This window comes from Rana temporaria, chromosome 9, assembly GCF_905171775.1.
Source record: "Rana temporaria chromosome 9, aRanTem1.1, whole genome shotgun sequence".
Classification (NCBI taxonomy): domain Eukaryota; kingdom Metazoa; phylum Chordata; class Amphibia; order Anura; family Ranidae; genus Rana; species Rana temporaria.
Genome location: NC_053497.1, coordinates 132,358,611 through 132,380,203, shown reverse-complemented (window position 1 = coordinate 132,380,203; position 21,593 = coordinate 132,358,611). Strand labels below are relative to the sequence as shown.

General features: G+C 43.7%; 1 protein-coding gene across 4 annotated transcripts in view; it reads right to left on the bottom strand.

Moving 5' to 3' along the window:
- Positions 1 to 21,593, bottom strand: part of GATA1 (GATA binding protein 1) — a 68,111-nt gene that overhangs the window by 34,578 nt on the left and 11,940 nt on the right. The window contains exons 2-3 of one of the 4 annotated variants that reach the window (XM_040324556.1): positions 2,961 to 3,050; positions 2,467 to 2,588 (exon numbers count right to left, since the gene is read on the bottom strand). The exons of 1 other annotated variant lie outside the window; for it this stretch is intronic. In XM_040324556.1, the coding sequence (XP_040180490.1) occupies positions 2,467 to 2,513 (47 nt within the window). In that variant the 5' untranslated portion in view covers positions 2,514 to 2,588; positions 2,961 to 3,050. Of the gene's footprint in view, positions 1 to 218; positions 349 to 2,466; positions 2,589 to 2,960; positions 3,051 to 21,593 lie in introns of all 4 variants that reach the window. 2 more of the 4 variants (XM_040324557.1, XM_040324555.1) reach the window with 2 other exon arrangements.

The following is a 21,593-nucleotide window of genomic DNA, read 5'->3' as shown; positions in this document are numbered from 1 at the left end:
ACAGTGACTCCACAGCGTGCCTATTCTGAGTAGTACAGTGTAAACAGATTATGCAATAGTCCAATTAGTGCAAACAAACAATAAAAAAGTAAATAAAAAATAAATAAAAAAATTGTGTTCCAAATGGGTGATCCCAGAGATAGAAGTACATGCATGAAGGGAGCCACCTTCTCCAAATCCTCTGTGAATGAGAGCAATTGTAAGAAATGGCTGCTTACCAAAACAATTTGGCCTTCAAACTAATGGAAAAGCCAAACAAGCCTTACGCAGTGTTTCCCCAAAATATCCATATAGGTAGTGGTGATCCAGGAGCCAGATTCCGCTCACAGTAGAGCTGCACGATTCTGGCTAAAATAAAAATCCAATTCTTTTGCTTAGAATAAAGATCACGATTCTCTCAAAATTCTCGTGGCATAACATCATCTTTCACAATCATTATACAAAAAAATTGGGCTAACTTTACTGTATATATGTATTTTTTTAATTCATTAAAGTGTATTTTTTCCCATTTTATTCTCTAGTGCAGGGGTCTCCAAACCCCGGTCCGCGGGTTACATTCAGCCTGCTTGGATGTTTTAACTGGCCCACAGCTCTTTCAGAGACTGCCTGCTTCAATTCCCCCATGCGCTGGGACAGAGGCGATTCAGTTCGCATGTGCCGCGCTATATAAGTTTTTCATTCATTCATTCATTCAGAGCAGAAGGCAGGCGGGACGATGTATATGTGACGCTGTCAGAGCAGATCCAATGAGTCAGAAGAAGGCAGAGCGGTGGGCGGATTCCCAATGCGCGTAGGGAGGAGGCAGGGCACCGCTGTCGGGCAGCATGGATGTGGGCTGGCTGTGCGTGCTGGTGTCAGGGAGGGGGAGTGGCAGCAGAGAACAAGGTTGGGCTGGGGGAGTGGCGGCAGAGGACAAGGTTGGGCTGGGGGAGTGGCAGCAGAGGATGAGGTTGGGCTGGGGGAGTGGCGGCAGAGGACGAGGTTGGGCTGGGGGAGTGGCGGCAGAGGACGAGGTTGGGCTGGGGGAGTGGCGGCAGAGGACGAAGTTGGGCTGGAGGAGTGGCGGCAGAGGATGAGGTTGGGCAGGGGGAGTGGCAGCAGAGGACGAGGTTGGGCTGGAGGAGTGGCGGCAGAGGACGAGGTTGGGCTGGGGGAGTGGCAGCAGAGGACGAGGTTGGGCTGGAGGAGTGGCGGCAGAGAACGAGGGTTGGGCTGGGGGAGTGGCGGCAGAGGACGAGGTTGGGCTGGAGGAGTGGCGGCAGAGGACGAGGTTGGGCTGGGGGAGTGGTGGCAGAGGACGAGGTTGGGCTGGAGGAGTGGCAGCAGAGGACGAGGTTGGGCTTGGGGAAGTGACAGCATAGGACGAGGTTGGGCTGGAGGAGTGGTGGCAGAGGACGAGGTTGGGCTGGGGGAGTGGTGGCAGAGGACGAGGTTGGGCTGGGGGAGTGGTGGCAGAGGACGAGGTTGGACTGGGGGAGTGGTGGCAGAGGACGAGGTTGGGCTGGGGGAGTAGCGGCAGAGGACGAGGTTGGGCTGGGGGAGTGGCAGCAGAGGACGAGGTTGGGCTGGAGGAGTGGCAGCAGAGAACGAGGTTGGGCTGGGGGAGTGGCAGCAGAGGACGAGGTTGGGCTGGAGGAGTGGCGGCAGAGGACGAGGTTGGGCTGGGGGAGTGGTGGCGGAGGACGAGGTTGGAGTGGAGTGGAGGAGGCTCCCGCTCTGTGCACCTGCCACCGCAAGATTTGTATGGAGGCATTGTGCCTGCTCCAGTGACAGCTAACCCATCCTGGTGTGCTGCAGATTCCTCCACTGACATCTGGAGGAGGAGCCACAGGACTGGGAGGAACTGTCTGCAGGACTGCAAAACCCAAACGCGTGTGTGATGGAGGGGTGTGATTAGAGTGCAGAGATATGGGGGTGTGATCAGACTGGGGGTATCTGGGGTGGTGGTGATCAGGCTGGGGGGGTTTCTGCAGCGGGGGTGATGTTATCAGATTGGGGGGGTATCTGGGGGTGTAATCAGAGTGAGGGAAACAGACGCGCAGAAAGGCTCTGGCAGGGACACAGGCGCGCGGAAAAGCTTTGGCGGGGACACAGATACGCGAAAGGCTCTGAGAGAGACACAGATGCGCGGAAAGGCTCCGACGAGATTATTTACATTTTTATTTTGAAATCTACAATGTGGCCCTCGGGCTAAAAAGTTTGGAGACCCCTGCTCTAGTGTCTCTGCTAAAAAATATATATATATAAATATAATATTTGGGGGTTCTAAGTAGTTTTTGAGCAAAAAATACTGATTTTAACTTGTAAGCAACAAGTTTAAAAAAAAAAGTTTACTCGCAATCCGAGATTCCACTATATATTGATATATATGTATTTGTGACTTGTATTTGGATAAGCTCTGCACTTTTTGTATATATGAAATTTCCGATCTCAATTACATTTTGCTCAGCACTGGACATAACTCACCCAGTTTGGTCTGTATTTGCAGTTAATTCTGTGATGGGAATTTTCATAGGTTTGCCAAGACAATCTCAGGCTCACTTAAAAAACATCTTGAACACGTGACCTTTAGAGAGAATTCAAGAGATCTGTGGATATGAAGATTTTCAGTAAGCTGTGAAGCCAACCATCTAGATGAAATAACAAAATATGCATATCCTGAGGTTAAAGAAACACCCCATCCAAAACAGTTCACTTTTGGATGAAGCAGTACTATAGTATGAAAAAGCTGATTTTATTCACCTCTTGCCCAGACTGAGCTTTGCTCTGCTGATTGTAATTTTAGCTCTCTGTCCCTCTTTTTTTTTTAGCTCTCAGACTAGCTTACAAATTCAGCACTTTCAACAGATGTAGAGAAAAGAGGGCTGCAGAGAGACAGGTACAACTTATGTAGGAGGATTTGTTTCATCTCTGTGTATCACAGGTTGGACTTGAGGAACTTTGTCTTTTTTTAACCTCACCTACTATGTAACTATCACCCGAGGCCAGTCACTTCATTGGGTATATGAAAGGGTTCACAATTTTCTTCTGGGTAGCAGTCAAAGATAAAACTGAAAAGGAAAGCGACAATAACAGTTGTTTCTTTCGACTGTCCACCAACAACCATTGTTCCGTTACAGGAAGTAAGAATTTATTTCCTTAATGAACTTATCAACCCCAGATCTCTAGAGAAATGTCAAAATACTGGTCAGCATTCACGTCATACATCAGTTCCACCCAAGGCGAGATGTGTGCAGAGATAAGCCTGTTCACAGTCATTCCATGTTCGTTAATATATTAGCAGAGAACTAGTCTTGGCTTGGTTAGCCAGCTGCGGGGGAAAGTACATGTAATCTCAGGCTGCAAGTTGTGATTCCATTGCAGATGATGGTCTTCCATTTAGTTTAGAGCTGTTGGTGCTAAAAAGTCCTAAGAATAAACATTTACGAGGTTCTGGCCCCTGCAGGGACTTAGCAAAGCATCTAATGACACGAAAGCTCAAGCAACCATTGTCACCCATCAAAGAAGAAAAAATATTTTGTTGCCATGTTAGTCCCTTTATATTATTTGTGGGTTTTTATTTTTATTTATTTATTATTTATTTTTTAGGTCATTAGCTAAACTGACTTACCGAGTGATTGTAAAATTACGTCAGCAGGAACCCTCCCTCCCTCCGGGTGGATGCCATATGACGTCCTGGGCTTCCCAGGCGGCTAGGGGGCGCACGCCCGCTGCATCGCTTGGGACCCGTTGCGTGTGCCCAGCGGCTGCGATGTCCGCCGGGAACCCACGACAGGGCTGTCTTAATGAGAGGGCACACCTGGGCACTGCCCTGGGGCCCTAGCTGCATGGGGGCCCCTGCACTTTCCCCAAAGCAGCTGGTCCTTGAGCCCACGCTGCCCCAAAACTGGGGGCCCCATGGTGGCACTGAGAGTGATAGATACACAGGGGAGGCAGTCTGCCTCCTACCTACTTGATGTCTGTTTACCTGCACTGTCATCGTTGTAGGGGCCCCAGAGCATTTCTTTGCCCAGGGGCCCATGATGCTATTAACCACTTAAGCCCCAAGCCTGTTTTTCAGATTCGGCGTTTACAAGACTAAAACTGTTTTTTTTGCTAGAAAATTGCTTAAAACCCCCAAACATTATATATATTTTTTTTCTAACACCCTAGAGAATAAAATGACGGTCATCGCAATACTTTTTGTCACACTGTATTTGCGCAGCGGTCTTACAAGCACACTTTTTTTGGAAAAAATTCACTTTTTTTAATTAAAAAATAAGACAACAATAAATTTGGCCCAATTTTTTTATATATTGTGAAAGATAATGTTACGCCGAGTAAAATGATACCCAACATGTCACGCTTTAAAATTGCGCCCGCTCGTGGCATGGCGTCAAACTTTTACCCTTAAAAATCTCGATAGGCGACGTTTAAAAAATTCTATAGGTTGCATTTTTTGAGCTACAGAGTAAGTCTAGAGCTAGAATTATTGCTCTCGCTCTAACGATCGCGGCGATACCTCACTTGTGTGGTTTGAACACCGTTTTTATATGCGGGCACTACTCGCGTATGCGTTCGCTTCTGCGCGCGAGCTCGTCGGGACGGGGCGCTTTAAAAAAAAAATTTTTGTTTTCTTATTTATTTTTATTGATTTCATAATTTTTTACACTGAAATAAAAAAAAAAATTTATCACTTTTATTCCTATTATAAGGAATGTAAACATCCCTTGTAATAGAAAAAAGCATGACAGGTCCTCTTAAATATGAGATCTGGTGTCAAAAAGACCTCAGATCTCATATTTAGACTTAAATGCAAAAAAAAAAAAAAAAAATGGAAATGTTGTCATTTAAAAAAATGACAACAAAAAAATTGTCTCTTTAAGACGCTGGGCGGGACTGACGTTTTGAAGTCACTTCCGCCCAGCAAAGCTATGGGGACGGGTGGGGGCCATCTTGCCCTCACTCGAGTCCTCACACACTAGGCAGCAGCACCCAATCTCCTCCGCCGCTACCGACGGCTACGGTAAGCGGCGGAGGGCGCGGGAGAGCGGCGGGAGGGGGGGCCCTCTCCCGCCACCGATAATGGCGATCTTGCCGCGAATCCGCCGCGGAGACCGCCGTTATCGTTTACAGGCCCACCCACTGAAAAGCTGCTGCCGTTACCGAGATATTCATCTTTAAAAACAGGACGTATATATACAGTGGGCGGGCGTTAACCGGTTAAGATGGCCCTGACCCACGATTGTCCGCAATCACGAGTTCCTCGACGGTTTCCTCGATGAAAAATGTACACACGACCGGTTTCCTCGGCAAAAAAGCTCTCCCACCAAGTTCCTTGATGGATTTTGTCGAGTTTCTCGGTCGTGTGTACGAGGCCTCAGGATGTCTCCACTCCATTGGCGGAGCAACAGAAACACCTTTGGAAAGCAGTATTGTCAAAAGAAAGCTATAACATCAGAACAAAGCTGATTATAACCAATAATAAATTAACAATCTATAAGTTCTTGAGTGAAAAATATTTGTGTAAATAAAGCATGAAAAAACAAACATATATATATATGTTTTTGTTTTGTTTTTTTTGTTTCCATGTTTTATTTGCACAAACATTTTTCACATAAAGATTTATAGATTGGTAATTTATTACTGATTATAATCAGTGCTGTTCTGTTGATATATTTATATTTCATGATTTATATATAGCTGCTGATTATTATTGTTTTCTACACTTTTACATTAGGGTGATTTTTTTATTTAGTATTTACAGTTTCCAGCTCCAGCATGACAGTTTCTATGTGTCAGGCCTCATACACACGACCGAGTTTCTCGGCAAAAACCAGCAAGAAACTTGCTGGGAGATTTTTTTTGCCGAGGAAACCGGTCGTGTGTACATTTTCGTAGAGGAAACTGTCAAGAAACTCGACGAGCCAAAAAGAGAGCAAGGATTGAGGAGGTAGGTGCAATGGAGGATTTGGTGCATTCAGCGCAGAACAGGAGGATACAGTATGAAGAAACATGGTCCGGACGGAAGGTATTTATTAGATCAGAAGAAGGAAAGGGGTTATTAGAGGAGAACTAAGAACCTTAGAGAGAAGGAATTAAGGTAGAGGTGGATGGGAAAGAACTCAGAAGTATGAGCCCTATATCTCGAGAGAGGGGAGGGGGGGGGGTCGGGTTTTTTTTTTTTTTTTTGGGAGGGTGGGGGGTGGGAGTATAAGATGAGATGGCAATAGGAGTGAAGATGGTTTAGGAAAAATGATGGATGGATGAGAATGTATGGAATATGTATTTACAGTTGTAACATTTTGTATGTAAGACAATACAAAATACCTGTATTATAACCCCAGGATCCACTGACTGCACTTGGAGTGAGAAAAACAGTACGCCACAACAACTGGATACTTAACCAGAGATATATTTTACTGTGAAATATGCAAAGAAGTGATTACAGTAATTGTGCTGTCATCCCAACGTAAGACGACAGCACAATTGATTTAAACATAAGCTATTTGAAAACAGTATACATAAACATTTTATACCTGGGAGCTCCCCCTACTTTATAAGCTATGCGTGAGATCTCACTTAAAGTACTTGGTCTTGGATCTTCTTTTCTTCGCTAGCTAAAGTGATTTGTAATCCACCGTTTTGATGAGTCAAATTGAAGTGAAAATGCTCCTGGTGTAACTGCAACAACTATTTTAAAATCGCTTGAAACGTCAAATTAGATAGGCCTCAAGCCTTCTCAGTGTCAGTTTCTCTGCTCCTCTGTGGAACTATAAATCCCAGTGAGGCCTGTATATGAGTCTAACTGCGTGTAAACTTAGCAAACTGTGGGTCGTGACCCGCTCACCCACTGGATCGGAGCTCCGGGTAGTAACTTTTGTTCAGGGTCCTGTGACTGCAACTTGCTTCTCCGTCAGCTCCGTTCAGCTCCGCTGGATGGATCCGGTTCTCCAATGCTCGGATGAGTGTCTCTCTGTCTCTGCAATCCGGCCACTGTCCCCCGGGCACCCTCAGATCACTTGCCCCAACAACCAGGATTGTTTCCCCTGTCTCTCCTTGTCTCCAAGGCAACCAAAATACTCAACAAAACATCTCTCTGCATTACCAGTATTTGGTCCCTAGATGGCTCCAAATACTTAAACATAGCAATGTCCATAGACGTTGTATTAAAGTATGCAAACACACATCAATATACAAGAATGTCAGCGCTACACATATATATATATATATATATATATATCTGGGGTCCCCTTGCGGCGCTCCTGGCTCCTCCTCTTCGGCGAATGCCCCCTCGGAAATCCACATTCCCTGGGGTCACCCGTGCGGGCGCGCTCGCGAGTCCTGCTGCTGCATCCATTGACACAGACAGCAGGACTCCCCTTTCCCATGTCACTGGATCTATCCAATGAGGAGCCGAGACAGCGGCTGGAGCTGCTAGGCTCATGCTCATCTTTGGAACGATCTGGTTCAGGTAAGAAAAGGGGGGGCTCTGGGGAGCAGCTACAGCACAGAAGTTTTTTGACCTTAATGCATTTAGGTGAAAAAAACTGAGACTTTACAACTCCTTTAAAAAACACCCCCTAGCATTTCTAGCTGTGGCCATCTTGAGTAAGGGCAGATTTGTGGAGCATTTACTTTCTGGAATCCACCTGCCCTTAGCTTAGACATGCAAGCAGGAGGAAATGCTTTGCTGAGAAAGCCCCTCCTCCAGATGAAAAGAAATTGCCTATGAGGTCTTCTGTGGTCCATGCATTCATTTTGGCATAGGCCAGAAACTAGAAAGCGATGAAAAAAAGTAAAAAAAAATAAAATTAAAACCAGTAAATATAATATACCTTCCTATCTATTTACTAAGGCTAGCAGCATAAGGATTAAAAATAGTTAATGTTGATTGCGAGAGTTTAGTTCCGTTTTAAGAGCACCACAAAACATGCGTTGCATACTTTGTTTTGAAAAAAAAGTCATGTACATTTTTTTTTTTCAAATATAAGCTTTATTGTTTTTTCAAAAAGAAAAGGAAACGGAAGAACAAACGTACAGAGAAAGTACATTACAAGGTCATGTACATTATTAGTGGTGTATCGGCAGACCATTCAGAATGAATGATCTACTTAACACGTTAACGCCCATTAGAAAATGCATTAAGTTGCGTGCAGTGACAAACTGTAATGCAAAGGTGGGTATAGACCCTAATATTATTTTAACCCTTCCTCGCTTTATCTGTAAGTGGAAAAAAAATTGTCATAAAAATTGGTAATAGATCTACTACCACAGTTCCCATACATTACACTAGTGAGGGCTAGGTACATATACAATGCTGTGAAAAAGTATTTGCCGCCTTTCTGATGGAGACACTTTACAACATGATCAGCCATGTCCAATCACGGCTGATCACAGTGTAAACAGGAAAAGACGTTTATCTGTCAAACACGAGTAGAGGAGAGCCAATCAGCTGCTCCTCTGACAGGGGGGGTCTGTGCTGATTGATTATCAGCACAGCCCTTCCCGTGAAAGGCCCACACTGGACCACCAGGACCATCAGGGATGCCCACCACTAGTCACCACCAGGTATGCCACCCATGGTCACCAGGGATGCCAATCAGTGCCTACAATGCCTGCCAATCAGTGCCAAACAATAATGCCTGCCAATCAGTGATGCCCATCAGTACCATCCATCAGTGTACATCATTGGCACCTATCAGTGCCCATCCATGCCCATCTGTGCCACCTATGAGTGCCCATCAGTGCTGCCTTTCAGTGCCCATTAGTGTCACCTATGTGTGCCCTTTAGTGCCACCTATGTGTGCCCATCAGTGCTGCATATCAGTGCCCATCTGTGCTGCCTATCAGTATCTCATATTAGTGACTGTCATCAGTGCCACCTCATCGGTGCTCATCAGGGCCGCTTTATCAGTGCCCGTCAGTGCAGCCCCATCAGTGCCCATCAGTGAAGGAGAAAATTTGCTTATTTACAAAGTTTTTTTAACAGAAACAAAAACAATTTTTTTTAGAAGAAAAAAAGATCCCAGAGGTGATCAAATACCACAAAAAGAATGCTATATTCATGGGAACACAATGATAAAGATTTAGTTTGGGTACAGTGTAGCATGACCGCGCAATTGTCATTCAAAGTGCGACAGTGCTGAAAGTTGAAAATCGGTCTGGGCAGGAAGGTGTATAAGTGTTCTGTATTGAAGTGGTTAAATGACTCAGATCATCAAAAAACGTTATTATTACACAAAGGTAACCTGAGTAAATACAAAATGCGTTTTTTTATTCAATTCAAATTTTCAATTTATTAAGGCAAAAAACCTGTCCAAACCTGCTTGGCTTTACGCGAAAAAGTAACTGCCCCCTAAACCTAATAACTGGTTGTGCAACCATTGGCGGCAACAACTTCGATCAAGGGTTTTATTTATTTTGTTACCTACTTGAAGACTATAAAAGTTGTAATGCTATTCCCATCGAGCGCTGCCTTTGTGTGTTTTATGTGTCCCACTATCCATTTCTCCAGTGGTTGGTAGCTGCACTGGGAATCAGCCTGCAAGGAGATCAGCTAAAAGTAGTTGGATCTGTATGTGCTTTATAATTAATCGAATTAGCTGATTAATCGATTAAAAAAAAAATCAGTTAATCGAACACAAACATTTTGATCAGTAACAGCCCTAGTTTGAACCATTTGGAGGTGGACTTGCTGTTGTTTTTCAGATCATTGTCCTGCTGCATAACCCAAGTGCACTTGAGCTTGAGGTCACAAACTGATGGCCGGACATTCTCCTTAAAGCGGCGGTTCACCCTAATTTTTTTTTTTTATAGCATTAAATTAGGCATAGTAGCGCGAGCTACAGTATGCCTGTATTGATTTTTTTAGCCCGGTACTCACTGTGCAATCCTCTATAGAAGATTCCGACGGTTCCTATCAAGAGGGAGGATGATTGACGGCCGGCAATGGCACGTCACGTTTCTCCGGAAATAGCCGAAATAGGACTCGGCGCTTCACGGCACCTGCGCATAGTCTGTGCGCAGGCGCCGTATAGCGCCGTGAAGAGCCGAGACCTGTTCTGGCTATCTTCGGGGAGCGTGACGTGCCATAGCCGGCCGTCAATCATCCTCCCTCTTGATAGGAACGCCCATTCCCCCGCGGGGAGTCGGAATCTTCTATAGAGGATTGCACAGTGAGTACGGGGATAAAAAAATCAATACAGGCATACTGTAGCTCGCGCTACTATGCCTAATTTAATGGTAAAATGTTGTTAGTGTGGGTGAACCACCGCTTTAAGGGTCCTTTCACACGAGCGGACCGTTCGTCCGTTCATTACAAGTCCGTTAACGGACTTGTAATGAATCCCTATGGGATCGCGTCCGTTAGCGGATGGAGCATCCGCTAGCGTCCGCGTCCGTCGGGATCCGCTTTTGCGAACGGAAGAAACCCTATTTTTCTTCCGTTCGGCGGAACGGATCGGATGCAGACGGACAGACGGTCCGTCTGCATCCGATCCCCCATAGGGGAGAGCGGAGCAGAGACAGGGCGGTCTCTGCACTGTGTGCGGGGACCGCCCTATCCGCCGACAGCTCAGCGGGGATTCCCGCTGAGCTTTGGCGGACACACGGAGCGGCACCCAGAAACGGTCCGCTCCGTGTGAAAGAGCCCTTAGGATTTCCTGGTAGAGCTCAGAATTTATGGTTCCATCAATTATGGGAAGTCGTCCAGGTCCTGAAGCTGCAAAGAAGCCCCAGACCATCACACTACAACCACCATGTGTGACTGTTGGTATGATGTTCTTGTTATGAAATGCTTTATTCGTTTTATGCCAGATGTAACGGGACACACACCTTCCAAAAAGTTACATTTTTGTCTCATCAGTCCACAGAATATTTGCCTAAAAGTCTTGGGGATAATCAAGATGAGTTTTGGTAATTGTGAGATGAGCCTTTTAGTTCATTTTGGTCAGCAGTGGCTTTGGCCTTGGAATTCTCCCATGGAAGCCATTTTTGCCCAGTCTTTTTCTTATTAAATCATGAACACCGATCTTACCTGAGACAAGTGAGGCCTGCAGTTCTTTACATGTTGTTCTGGGTTCTTTTATGACCTATTGGATGAGTCGTCGTCATGCTCTTGGAGTAATTTTTGTAGGCCGGCCACTCCTGGGAAGGTTCACCACTGTTCCAAGTTATCTCCATTTGCGCATAATGGCTCTCACCGTGGTTCGCTGGCGTCCCCAAGCCTTAGAAATGGCTTAGAAACCCTTCCTCGACAGATACATGTACATTACTTTGTTTCTAATCTGTTCTTAATTTTTTTTAGATTGTAGCATGATGTGTGGCTTTTTGTGATCTGTTAGCGTGCTTCACTTTGTCAGACAGCTTCTATTTATGTGATTTCTTGATTTAACGGGTCTGGCAGTAATCAGGCCTGGGTGTGGCAAGTAAAATTGAATTACAGTTCATTCATGATTCAGCATAAGAGGGGGCAACTACCGTATTTATCGGGGTATTGCGCGCTCCGGCGTATAGCGCGCACCCCTAAAGTGGACCCGCATTCCTGTAAAAAAAAGATTTTAGTACTTACAGTTTTGGTGTCTTGCGCGGCGTCCATCGGCAGCCTCGTCGGGTCCGGCGTCCGTCTGCGGCTTCGGTGGTGTCCTCCTCGTCGGGTCCGGCGTCCTTCTGCGGTGTCCTCCCCGCTTCCCGCGCTGAGTTTGAACCATTGCGCCGGCATATACCAAGTGCAGTACACTCGGGTATAGTCGGGCAGGCTCGACTCCTCTCGCGGTCATGTCCTTTGCGTCCTGTAAGTCCAGAATGTGACCGCGAGAGGAGCCGAGCCTGCCCGACTATACCCAAGTGTACTGTGCTCGGTATATGCCGGCGCAGTGGTTCAAACTCGGCGCGGGAAGCGGGTATCGGCGTATATCGCGCACCCACGATTTTGCCCTGATATTCAGGGCAAAAAAGTGCGCGGTATACGCCGATAAATACTGTACTTTTTCACATAGGGCCAGGCAGGTTTGAACAGCTTTTTTCCCTTAATAAATAAAATAATAATTTAAAAACTGCATTTTGGATTTACTCGGGTTATCTTTGTGTAGTATTAAAATTTGTTTGATGATTTGAATCATTTAAGTGTGAGAAATATGCAAAAAAAATATCAGGAAGGGGGCAAATACTTTTTCACAGCACTGTATATGCAGGTCTGATAAATGGCTGTATATTTAGGATGCGTCTTTGCGCTATAAGCAGCAAGTTCTGGATGTGAAATTCCAACAAAATCATGATTGAAATAAAGAATAAATCCCTTTTACCTTCCAGTGTGCAAGGACGTGTTTTGTGATGGCCGTGCTGTAACAGCAGTTAGACACAAACTGCGCACAACTCCGACTAAAAGGGAAGTAGCCGTGGATTAGCATTAACCTCAAAATTCAAAGGAATCGGGCATACAAAATAATGGTTCTTTAAGAAACACAAAAAGAGCGCGGTCAGAGGTTTCTTTTTAATAATGAATCCTTCATTGATAGAAGCCAACTTATGCAATGAAAAACGGCTAGGTAAAAAAAAGATGACAGCAACTTATCTCTGTTTCAGAAGATAAGAACTTATAAACACCGTTATTTATGTCAAACCACCAAAACAAAAATTACATCATGCCATGATTCGCCTGACTCAATATTATATAGTGACAGACAATGATGAGACATGAGATTTTCGGTCGTTAACATGAAACACCACTATGATGAGCTAGTAGTGTACCTTGTCTAACCTCAGCAGAACCACGGACAGCAATGGATTCCATTAAGCCATGTCTTGAACTAGCTTACAATATTTTTCATTTTAAAAGAGATTTTTTTTTCAAATAAATACTTAAAAATTTTAAAAGAACACAGAAAAGAAAAGAAAACACACCGGAATGAGGGATATTATACAACGTAATTAAACAATTGCAACTATGCTTTATTAAATATCTTTATATTTTATATTTGCAAAAAATAGGAAATGATAAGCAGCCTAATCAATTTATGGGTGATTCCTTGGAAAAGCACAAAATTGTCTCCATACTTTGTCCTGCTAGCCTGCAAAAAAACGTTTTCATGACTACTTTTGATCATGAATAATATTTCTTTATATTTCTAAAATTGAATCTTGCTTGAGGTGATTGTCGCCGTATTAGTGCACCAGGTAAGACCTCCCACTCACAGAAGAAAACATTTTATTTTATTTTTTTATCCTCTCCTTCCTTTATCCCCGCCACTGGAAAGCTACTGAAATAGTAAATCCAGCCTTCACCCATCACGGCGGGTAATGTTGTGCCAACCTTCAGGTTTACCATGGGTTCCGATTAAGAAGAACCTCATACCTGGACCTGTAGAAGCCTCTGCCAGTAACCTTTCCTGCCACAGTTGCATTAGTACACCAAAGCCTGGATCCCAGAGCCCAGACCTCCGCAGAGAGACATTACAGGCAAGCCTTGTTTCTTCCTACACGAGGCCGGGGTACCAACCATCTTAGGCCTTTGATATCAGCCTGAGGTATGGATCCAGTTATAGCTCCTAGGCCTCCGCAGACAGACCATCAAAAGAGAACTTTCTTCTTAGCACATGTTGAACGTGACCAACCACCTTAAACACTGGCGAAAAAACTGAGGTACTCTTCATTTGGGAGGGGTTATGTAGGGGAGGAACTCAATTTTAATTGGGTTTGCCAGTGTCCAATCACCTGTGGTGACTACATAACCCATTAAGTAATTAAGGCTCTGTGTCCCGTGATGTATGATCAAGAAAGAGCTTTTTCTTCTTAGCGCATGTTCAACATGACCAACTACCTTAGACATTGGCGAACAAACTGAGGTACTCTCCATTTGGGAGGGGTTATATTGGGGAGGAACTCAATTCTAATTGGGTTTGCCAGTGTCCAATCACTACATAACCCATTAAGGGCCAGATTCTGAAAGGACTTACGACGGCGCAGCGCCATGTACGCCGTCGTAAGTCCTAATCCGAACCCGTCGTATCTATGCGCCTGATTCTTAGAATCAGTTACGCATAGATATCCATTAGATCCGACAGGCGTAAGTCTCTTACGCCATCGGATCTTAACTGCATTTTTTTTTTTACCGCTAGGTGGCGCTTCCGTTGAATTCCGCGTTGAGTATGCAAATTAGCTAGATACGCAAATTCCCGAACGTACGCGCGACCGACGCAGTAAAGTTACGACGTTTACGTTAGGCTTTTCCCGGCATATAGTTGCCCCTGCTGTATGAGGCATAAGTGCGGCGTACCAATGTTAAGTATGACCGTCGTTCCCGCGTCAAAATTTTAAAAAGATAACGTTGTTTGCGTAAGTCGTCCATGAATGGGGCTGGACGTCATTTACGTTCACGTCAAAACCAATGACGTCCTTGCGGCGTACTTTGGAGCAATGCACACTGGGAAATTCCACGGACCGCGCATGCGCCGTTCCGCAAAAACGTCAATCACATCGGGTCACAGTAGTTTTACATAAAACACGCCCCCTGATCCAAATTTGAATTAGGCGGGCTTACTCCGGCCGATTTACGCTACGCCGCTGCAACTTACGGAGCAAGTGCTTTGAGAATACAGCACTTGCCCGTCTAAGTTGCGGAGGCGTAACGTAAATAGGATACGTTACGCGGCCGCAAGTATACGCCGTTCTAAGAGAATCTAGCCCTAAGTAATTAAGGCTCTGTGTCCCGTGATGTATGAGCAAGAAATTGTATGTTATTACGAATACATAAATATCACAGACAGTACTCAATTGTTTCTGTTTAAAAGAAAAACAAATATAAAAATAAAAAAAATGTTTCTAACATTTAAAACCTAACTGAAGGCTCAACTCCATGCCCCTGGAATTATTAATTAAGTCAGTTTAAATGAAAAAAAAATGTAAATGCCAAAAATACTTAAATTCATAGCCACGAAGACGCACCAAATGTCTTCTACCTTCTTCCTTTGCAGTGGAGGAGAGTCCTTCCTTGGGTGTCCAGCTCACTATCTGGGTGACATGGACATTTCCTATTTGATGCCAAATGTCAGTGTCAGGACAGCAAACTTAGGTAAGTACAAAAAAACATTTATTAAATGTGGATGCTCCAATGACTTCAAAATGGATGGCTGAACTCACTTGTCTTCAACGTCTGGAGAAACTGGTAGCACAACATCAAGATAAATACTCTGCCTACATGGATGGCCACGTGGTCTATTTGGATTTCCTTTTCAGACTCTCCTCAGTTTCATACCGTCTTCTCTTGATTTGGGACCCTTTGGGTTTCAGGCTCTGGTGGTGATCCCTATGCCCGTACCCGACCTTTCTCTCGCTTTTCTCTCAACTTCTTGTGCGATTCCTTTTCTGCTCTCTTTCCTTTCCCTTCCTTCCCTTTGGCCTTATGAGTACAAGTGTTTATTTCATATCTGGTCCATCGTCCTCCTGGAGCTGTTGAGTGTCTATCAACTCTTAAAGTCGCATTTTGCTTTTGTTTAATCATTTTTTTTTTTTCCCAAGAGAACCATCTTGTTCATATATGATCCATACAGGCTGATGCCTATTATTCAAGACTACTGACAACATTTACCAACCTACTCGGTTTATGTCTTCATTTTATGAGGCATACTGGATGGATATAATATGTTCCCTTTTTCTTGTATTACTTTGGTTTGCATATATTGTTACATGCACTTTTAGACTTTGGTTGTTCCTCTCCTGTTGCTGTCCTATATACAGGTCCTCAGGCTACTATGGACTGGATTTCTATATTAACCACTTAAAGTGGAGTTCCACCCATTTTTTTATGTTTGTCTGTGCTGCATGCTCTAATCTCATAGTGTTCAGAATGGACAATTTTTATTTAATTTGTTGCTTGTAAATACCTTTATTTTGTAGTCCTTCATTACTTCCTCCTCCTTATTTGCCTAGGCTATTTGCAAGGGTTTCTGGGATAGGCATCATGTTTCCCAGTAGTCCTTGCAAACCTGACTGAAACCTATTACATTGCTTGTGCACTGAGCATGTGCGAGATATGCAAAGCTGAAATCCAGGAAGTCATACAGTCTGGCTTCATGATGCCCACACTTAAGATGGCCACGGTCTATTTCTAGATTATAAACTATCTAAATGCTGTAACAACCTAACAAAACGGACCTTAGTTTACAGACTAACTTTACTAGAATACATTAAGCTTGTGTATTACAGGGGTATTTATATTTAAAAAGTGAAATTGTGGGTGGAACTCCCCTTTAAGGACCGCCTCCTGCACATATATGTTGGCAGAATGGCACGGCTGGGCACAAGCACGTACCTGTACGTCCTCTTTATAAGTGCCCCACCGTGGCTCGCACAAAAGAAAGCTCTATTTGTGGGAAAAAAAGGACGCCAATTTAGATTGGGAGCCACGTCGCATGACCGCGCAATTGTCAGTTAAAGCGACGCAGTGCTGAATTGCAAAAAGGGGCCTGGTCCTTTACCTGCATTTTGGTCCGAGTCCTAAGTGGTTAAATATTGCACTCAATCCTTTTTTTAAATCAACTCGATGAGGCTTTTTCTTCTATGTCTGCAATTATTTGTTTGAAAATTAATAAAATCGTATTCTTTATAAAAAAAAAAACAATTATTAAATGCTGAATGGTGGCTTGGGGGAGCTTTGCGTGGTTTCAGTTTCATGCATTTCTACATAAATATGGAAGGCACACACCATGTCATTGTGCTAAAGTATAGCTCTATTCTATCTACTTTTTTTCACATTTATACATTTTTAAATGTATGTTTTAGAATTGCTTTTACTATATATTTGTTTGTATTTGCTTCACAACAATACAAAGAACTCCTAGGGCACATGGGTTTTCCAAAGAGACAGAAAATAAGTTTATATTTCCTAGCAGGCAGGCTGAAGCCTCGTACACACGTCCGAGGAACTCCACGGCGAAACACATCGTTTTGCTCGTCAAGTTCCTTGTGAAGCCGCAGAGGATCTCGGCGAGCCAAATTTTCCCGTTGCCGTCGAGGAAAAAGAAGACATGACTTTTTCCTCGTTGAAAAGTGTACACACGACCGGTTTCCTCGGCAAAAAAAAAGCCCAGCAAGCTTCTTGCTGGTTTTTGCCGAGAAACTCGGCCGTGTGTACGAGGCCTGACTCTCATTGAACACACAGACAAGGCTATCCAATAAAGTCACTACTCTGACTGATTCACTTTTGTGTGTAGATCTTAGCTTGAGCTATTGAGGTCTGTCAACAAGTTTTTTTTCCCCGCTAAGGAGTTACTAGAATATATGTTAAAAATAGCCTAAAGCCCCATTTGCTGACACAATTTTATTATTAAAATACTAAATAATTCTATGCATTATAATATATATACCTGAAAAATATATATGTTTTGTTCATTCTTGATCATTTATTGATTGTGATTGTACATTACAGGCATACCCCACTTTTAAGTACACAATGGGGTTTATTTACTAAAGCTGGAATGTGCAAAATCAGTCTTACTTCTAGATAGAAACCAATCAGCTTCTAACCCCAGCTTGTTCAATTAAGCTTTGGTAATAAAACCTGGAAGCTCATTGGTTTTTATGCAAAAGTGAGCCTGATTTTACACTTTCCAGCTTTAGTAAATAAACCCCATTGTGTACGTAAAAGTGGGGTATGCCTGTATATTTTGCCCTAAAATATATTGGAGTTGATTTAGTAAAATTAGAGAGTGCAAAATCTGATGCAGCTGCGCATGGTAGCCAATTAGCTTCTAACTGCAACTTGTTCAATTAACTACTTACCGACAATATACGTCATCAGAATGGCACGGCAGGGCAGATCGACATACATATAGGTCGCCTTTAACCTCCCTGGCGGTATGATTCTGTCTGGAATTACGTACCAAAAGCGGTACAATTATTTTGCAAGGAAATTTGGCGTTTTATACTGTAGGCCTGTAATTCTTAGGAATAACTCACTTAAATCTGACCAAACAAGAGTCTTATAGGCATCCCGGGTATGATTTTTTTTTTTAAACAAAATTATAAATTATAATATAATAAATAATTATAACAAATAATAATATAATTATAATAAAAATTATTCAATAATGTAATCAACTCAAAATCACTGAAATTTTCTCAGTTGCAGAATTGTCGCTGTCATTATTTTTTTTTTTTTTATGACGAATTTCCCCACAAATCGCTATCGCACAATTCTGCAAGTGATTAAAATGTATTATCGCTGTTTTCTAGCTGATCTAAAACCATTTTTGACATAAAGGGACACTTTTGGACAATCTACAGTTTTTAGGCAGAAATTACATTTTTTATTTTTATAAAAGTACATGTAGGGCACTGGGCAGACCACTAGGGACAAGGGGGGTGTGTATTTTTTACATACAGTACTGTAATCTATAAGATTACAGTATACTGTATGTAAAGTGTTTGTTTACTTTTTTGAATTTGGCGCCGTTCTCCGCTCCCGTGCGTCATAACTGAGATCGACGGCACACGGGGAGACTGTGAATCGAGCGAGGAGGTCCCGCTCGCTCACACAGCGGGGTGGCATCGCTGGATCCAGGGACAAGGAGAGTAACTTGCCTGTGGATCCAGCGAAAGGTAAGCCGCGCCGCTGCACGTCCACCCCGAGCGTGACTCGGGGATACCGATCTTAGCATTGAAAACCAACCCCGAGTCACACTCGGGTTTACCGCCAGGGAGCTTAAGGCCCAGGGTTATGGGTGCGCGCGCGCCGCCGCAAGCTCTGTGGGTCTAACCGCTTGTCCCGCAGACTCGAAGTCCCCTTCTTCCTAGTGACAGGACACTGATCACAGCTCCCTGTAATCGGGAGCGGTGATCAGTGTCATGTCGTGTCACACATATCCCATCTCCCCTACAGTTAGAACACATCCCTAGGACACACTTAACCCCTTCCTCGCCCCTACTGGTTAACCTCTTCACTGCCATTCACATTTATGAAGTAATCAGTGCATTCTTATAGCATTGATCGCTGTATAAATGTGAATGGTCCCAAAATAGTGGCAAAAGTGTCCGATGTGTCCGCCATAATGTCGCAGTCACGATAAAAATTGCTGATCGCCGCCATTACTAGTAAAAAAAAAAATATTAATAAAAATGCCATAAAACGATCCCCTATTTTGTAGATGCTATAACTTTTGCGCAAATCAATCAATAAACGCTTTTTGCAAAAATATGTAGAAGAATACGTATCGGCCTAAATTGAGGAAAAAAATTGTTTTTTGATATATTTTTGGAGGATATTTATTATAGCAAAAAATAAAAACTATTGCTTTTTTTTCCAAAGTTTCGCTCTATTTTTGTTTTTGTTTTGTTTGTTTTTTTTCACTCTATTTTTGTTTATAGCGCAAAAACGAAAAACCGCAGAAGTGATCAAATACCACCAAAAGAAAGCTCTATTCGTGGGAAAAAAAGGTTTTTAATTTTGTTTTGGAGCCATGCTCTGGTCTTTTCATCCTATGCATTAAGGTAAAAAAAAACTTACAGTGTCTGTCCCCCGTTTTACTTACCCGAGCCCCGAATTTCCGTGGGCGCGTCTCCGCCGTTTTGACAAAGAAAAAATCCTAGAAGCTGCACCAGATTTTGCACTCTCCAGTTTTAGTCAATCAACCCCATTATGTATTAGTTCATTATGATTGTTGTTTTAATTTTTGCCCTCTGTTATTTAATTGGGATATCTCCAGATACAACATTATATATATGTGATTTAAAGAGGAGCTCCCGACTCTGTCAGAAAAAAACTAAAAGTCAGCAGCTACAAATACTGTAGCTGCTGACTTTTAATATTAGGACACTTACCTGTCCACGAATCCAGCGGTGTCTTCATCCGAGCCGATTTTTCATTTAGCTCTCGGGTGCTGCTGCCACCATTTCGGGTAGGGGAAACTGGCAAGGAAGCCTTGCGGCTTCACAGCCGGTCCCCTACTGCACTTGCGCAATGCGCTTTGTGAATGGCCCAGCGGCAGGGTGGGAGGGTGAACTTCCAGATGACTTCTCTGCAGTGAAGTTACCCGAAAGTGGTAGAGGGTACCTGTCAAAACGAGGTACCCGCTTCAAACTCCCAAAAGGTGCCAAATGTGGCAGCGGAGGGGGGGGAGGCAGGGCTGTCTTAATGAGAGGGCACACCTGGGCACTGCCCAGGGGCCCCAGCTGCATGGGGAGCCCCCTGCACTTTCCCCAAAGCAGCTGGTCCTTGAGCCTACGTTTCCCCGAAATTGGGGGCCCCATGATAGCACAGAGAGTGATAGATACACAGGGGAGGCAGCCTCCTACCTACTTGATGTCTGTTTACCTGCACTGTCATCATTGTAGAGGTCCCAGAGCATTACTTTGCCCAGGGGCCCAAGATGCTATTAAGACGGCCCTGGGGGGGGGGGGGAGGAAAATAAGCTGAGATTCCCCTTTTGGGTGGAGCTCACCTTTAAGCCTACAGCTTCAAATATCTGATATTAGTATTGGGTGATGCTGCCCTTTTATAACATTGGGATTCATGTGTGAATAGCACTCTATCCTAAAGTACCTGTCAGTAAAGTATAGAAACTAGAGGTGCACCAAATGGAAATGTTGGTGCCAAAACCGAAAATGCAGGATGCATTTGGCCGAAGAAAAAATAAAAATATATATATATCTATTTTTTATATATATAATTGTATTATTTCTGACTTTTTAATTATTATCATGACTGTAAATATATATGAATTTATTGTCTGCCATTAATGGCATCCCTTGAAATTCTATGTATGTCTTCACACTGGTTTGTAGCGCTTTCGTTGTGGTGTTAAAAATCTTGCTTGCTGCATTTTTGGTCGGTTAAAAAAAACCACACCAAAAACGCACCTCTCCATTGAAGTTCATTGAGAACGCAGCAAGAATATCATCAGAATATTCATCAATAACGCACCCTTGTTACATTTTTTAATGCGTTTTTTGAGTCACATGACCTATGAAAAAACATAAATACAGTAAAATCACAGCAAAAACGCGTGCGTTTTCGGTGTCATTAACGGCACCCTTTTCTCTTATTGCCAAAATGCAGATAACACCATTTTCGACTGATATGTTTCGGTGGTCCAAATTTCAGTGCATCTCTACTAGAAACTTGACATCTCCCTGCTTTTTTTTTTTGCAGTGTAGGTTTGGAAAGAGAACTAAGGGCCAGATTCACAGAAGAGATACGACGGCGTTTCTCTGAAACGCCGTCGTATCTCTCAGAGTATCTATGCGACTGATTCATAGAATCAGTTACGCATAAATAGCCCTTAGATCCGACAGGTGTAATTGACTTACACCGTCGGATCTTAGGATGCAGTACCTCTGCCGCCGCTGGGTGGAGTTCGCGTCGTATTCCAGCGTCGGGTATGCAATTTAGCAGTTACGGCGATCCACAAAGGTTTTTCCCGTTGTTACGTCGGCGCAAGTCTTAGTTTCACGTCGCAAAGTTAGGGCTGCTATTGACATGGTGTAAAATTACTCCACTATGTTAAAGTATGCCCGTCGTTCCCGCGTTGCTTTTGAATTTTTTTTTTTCCTGGCGTAAGTACGTTACGCACGTCGCGATTCACAAACACGTCGCGCCGCCGTATTTCACGCAAAGCACT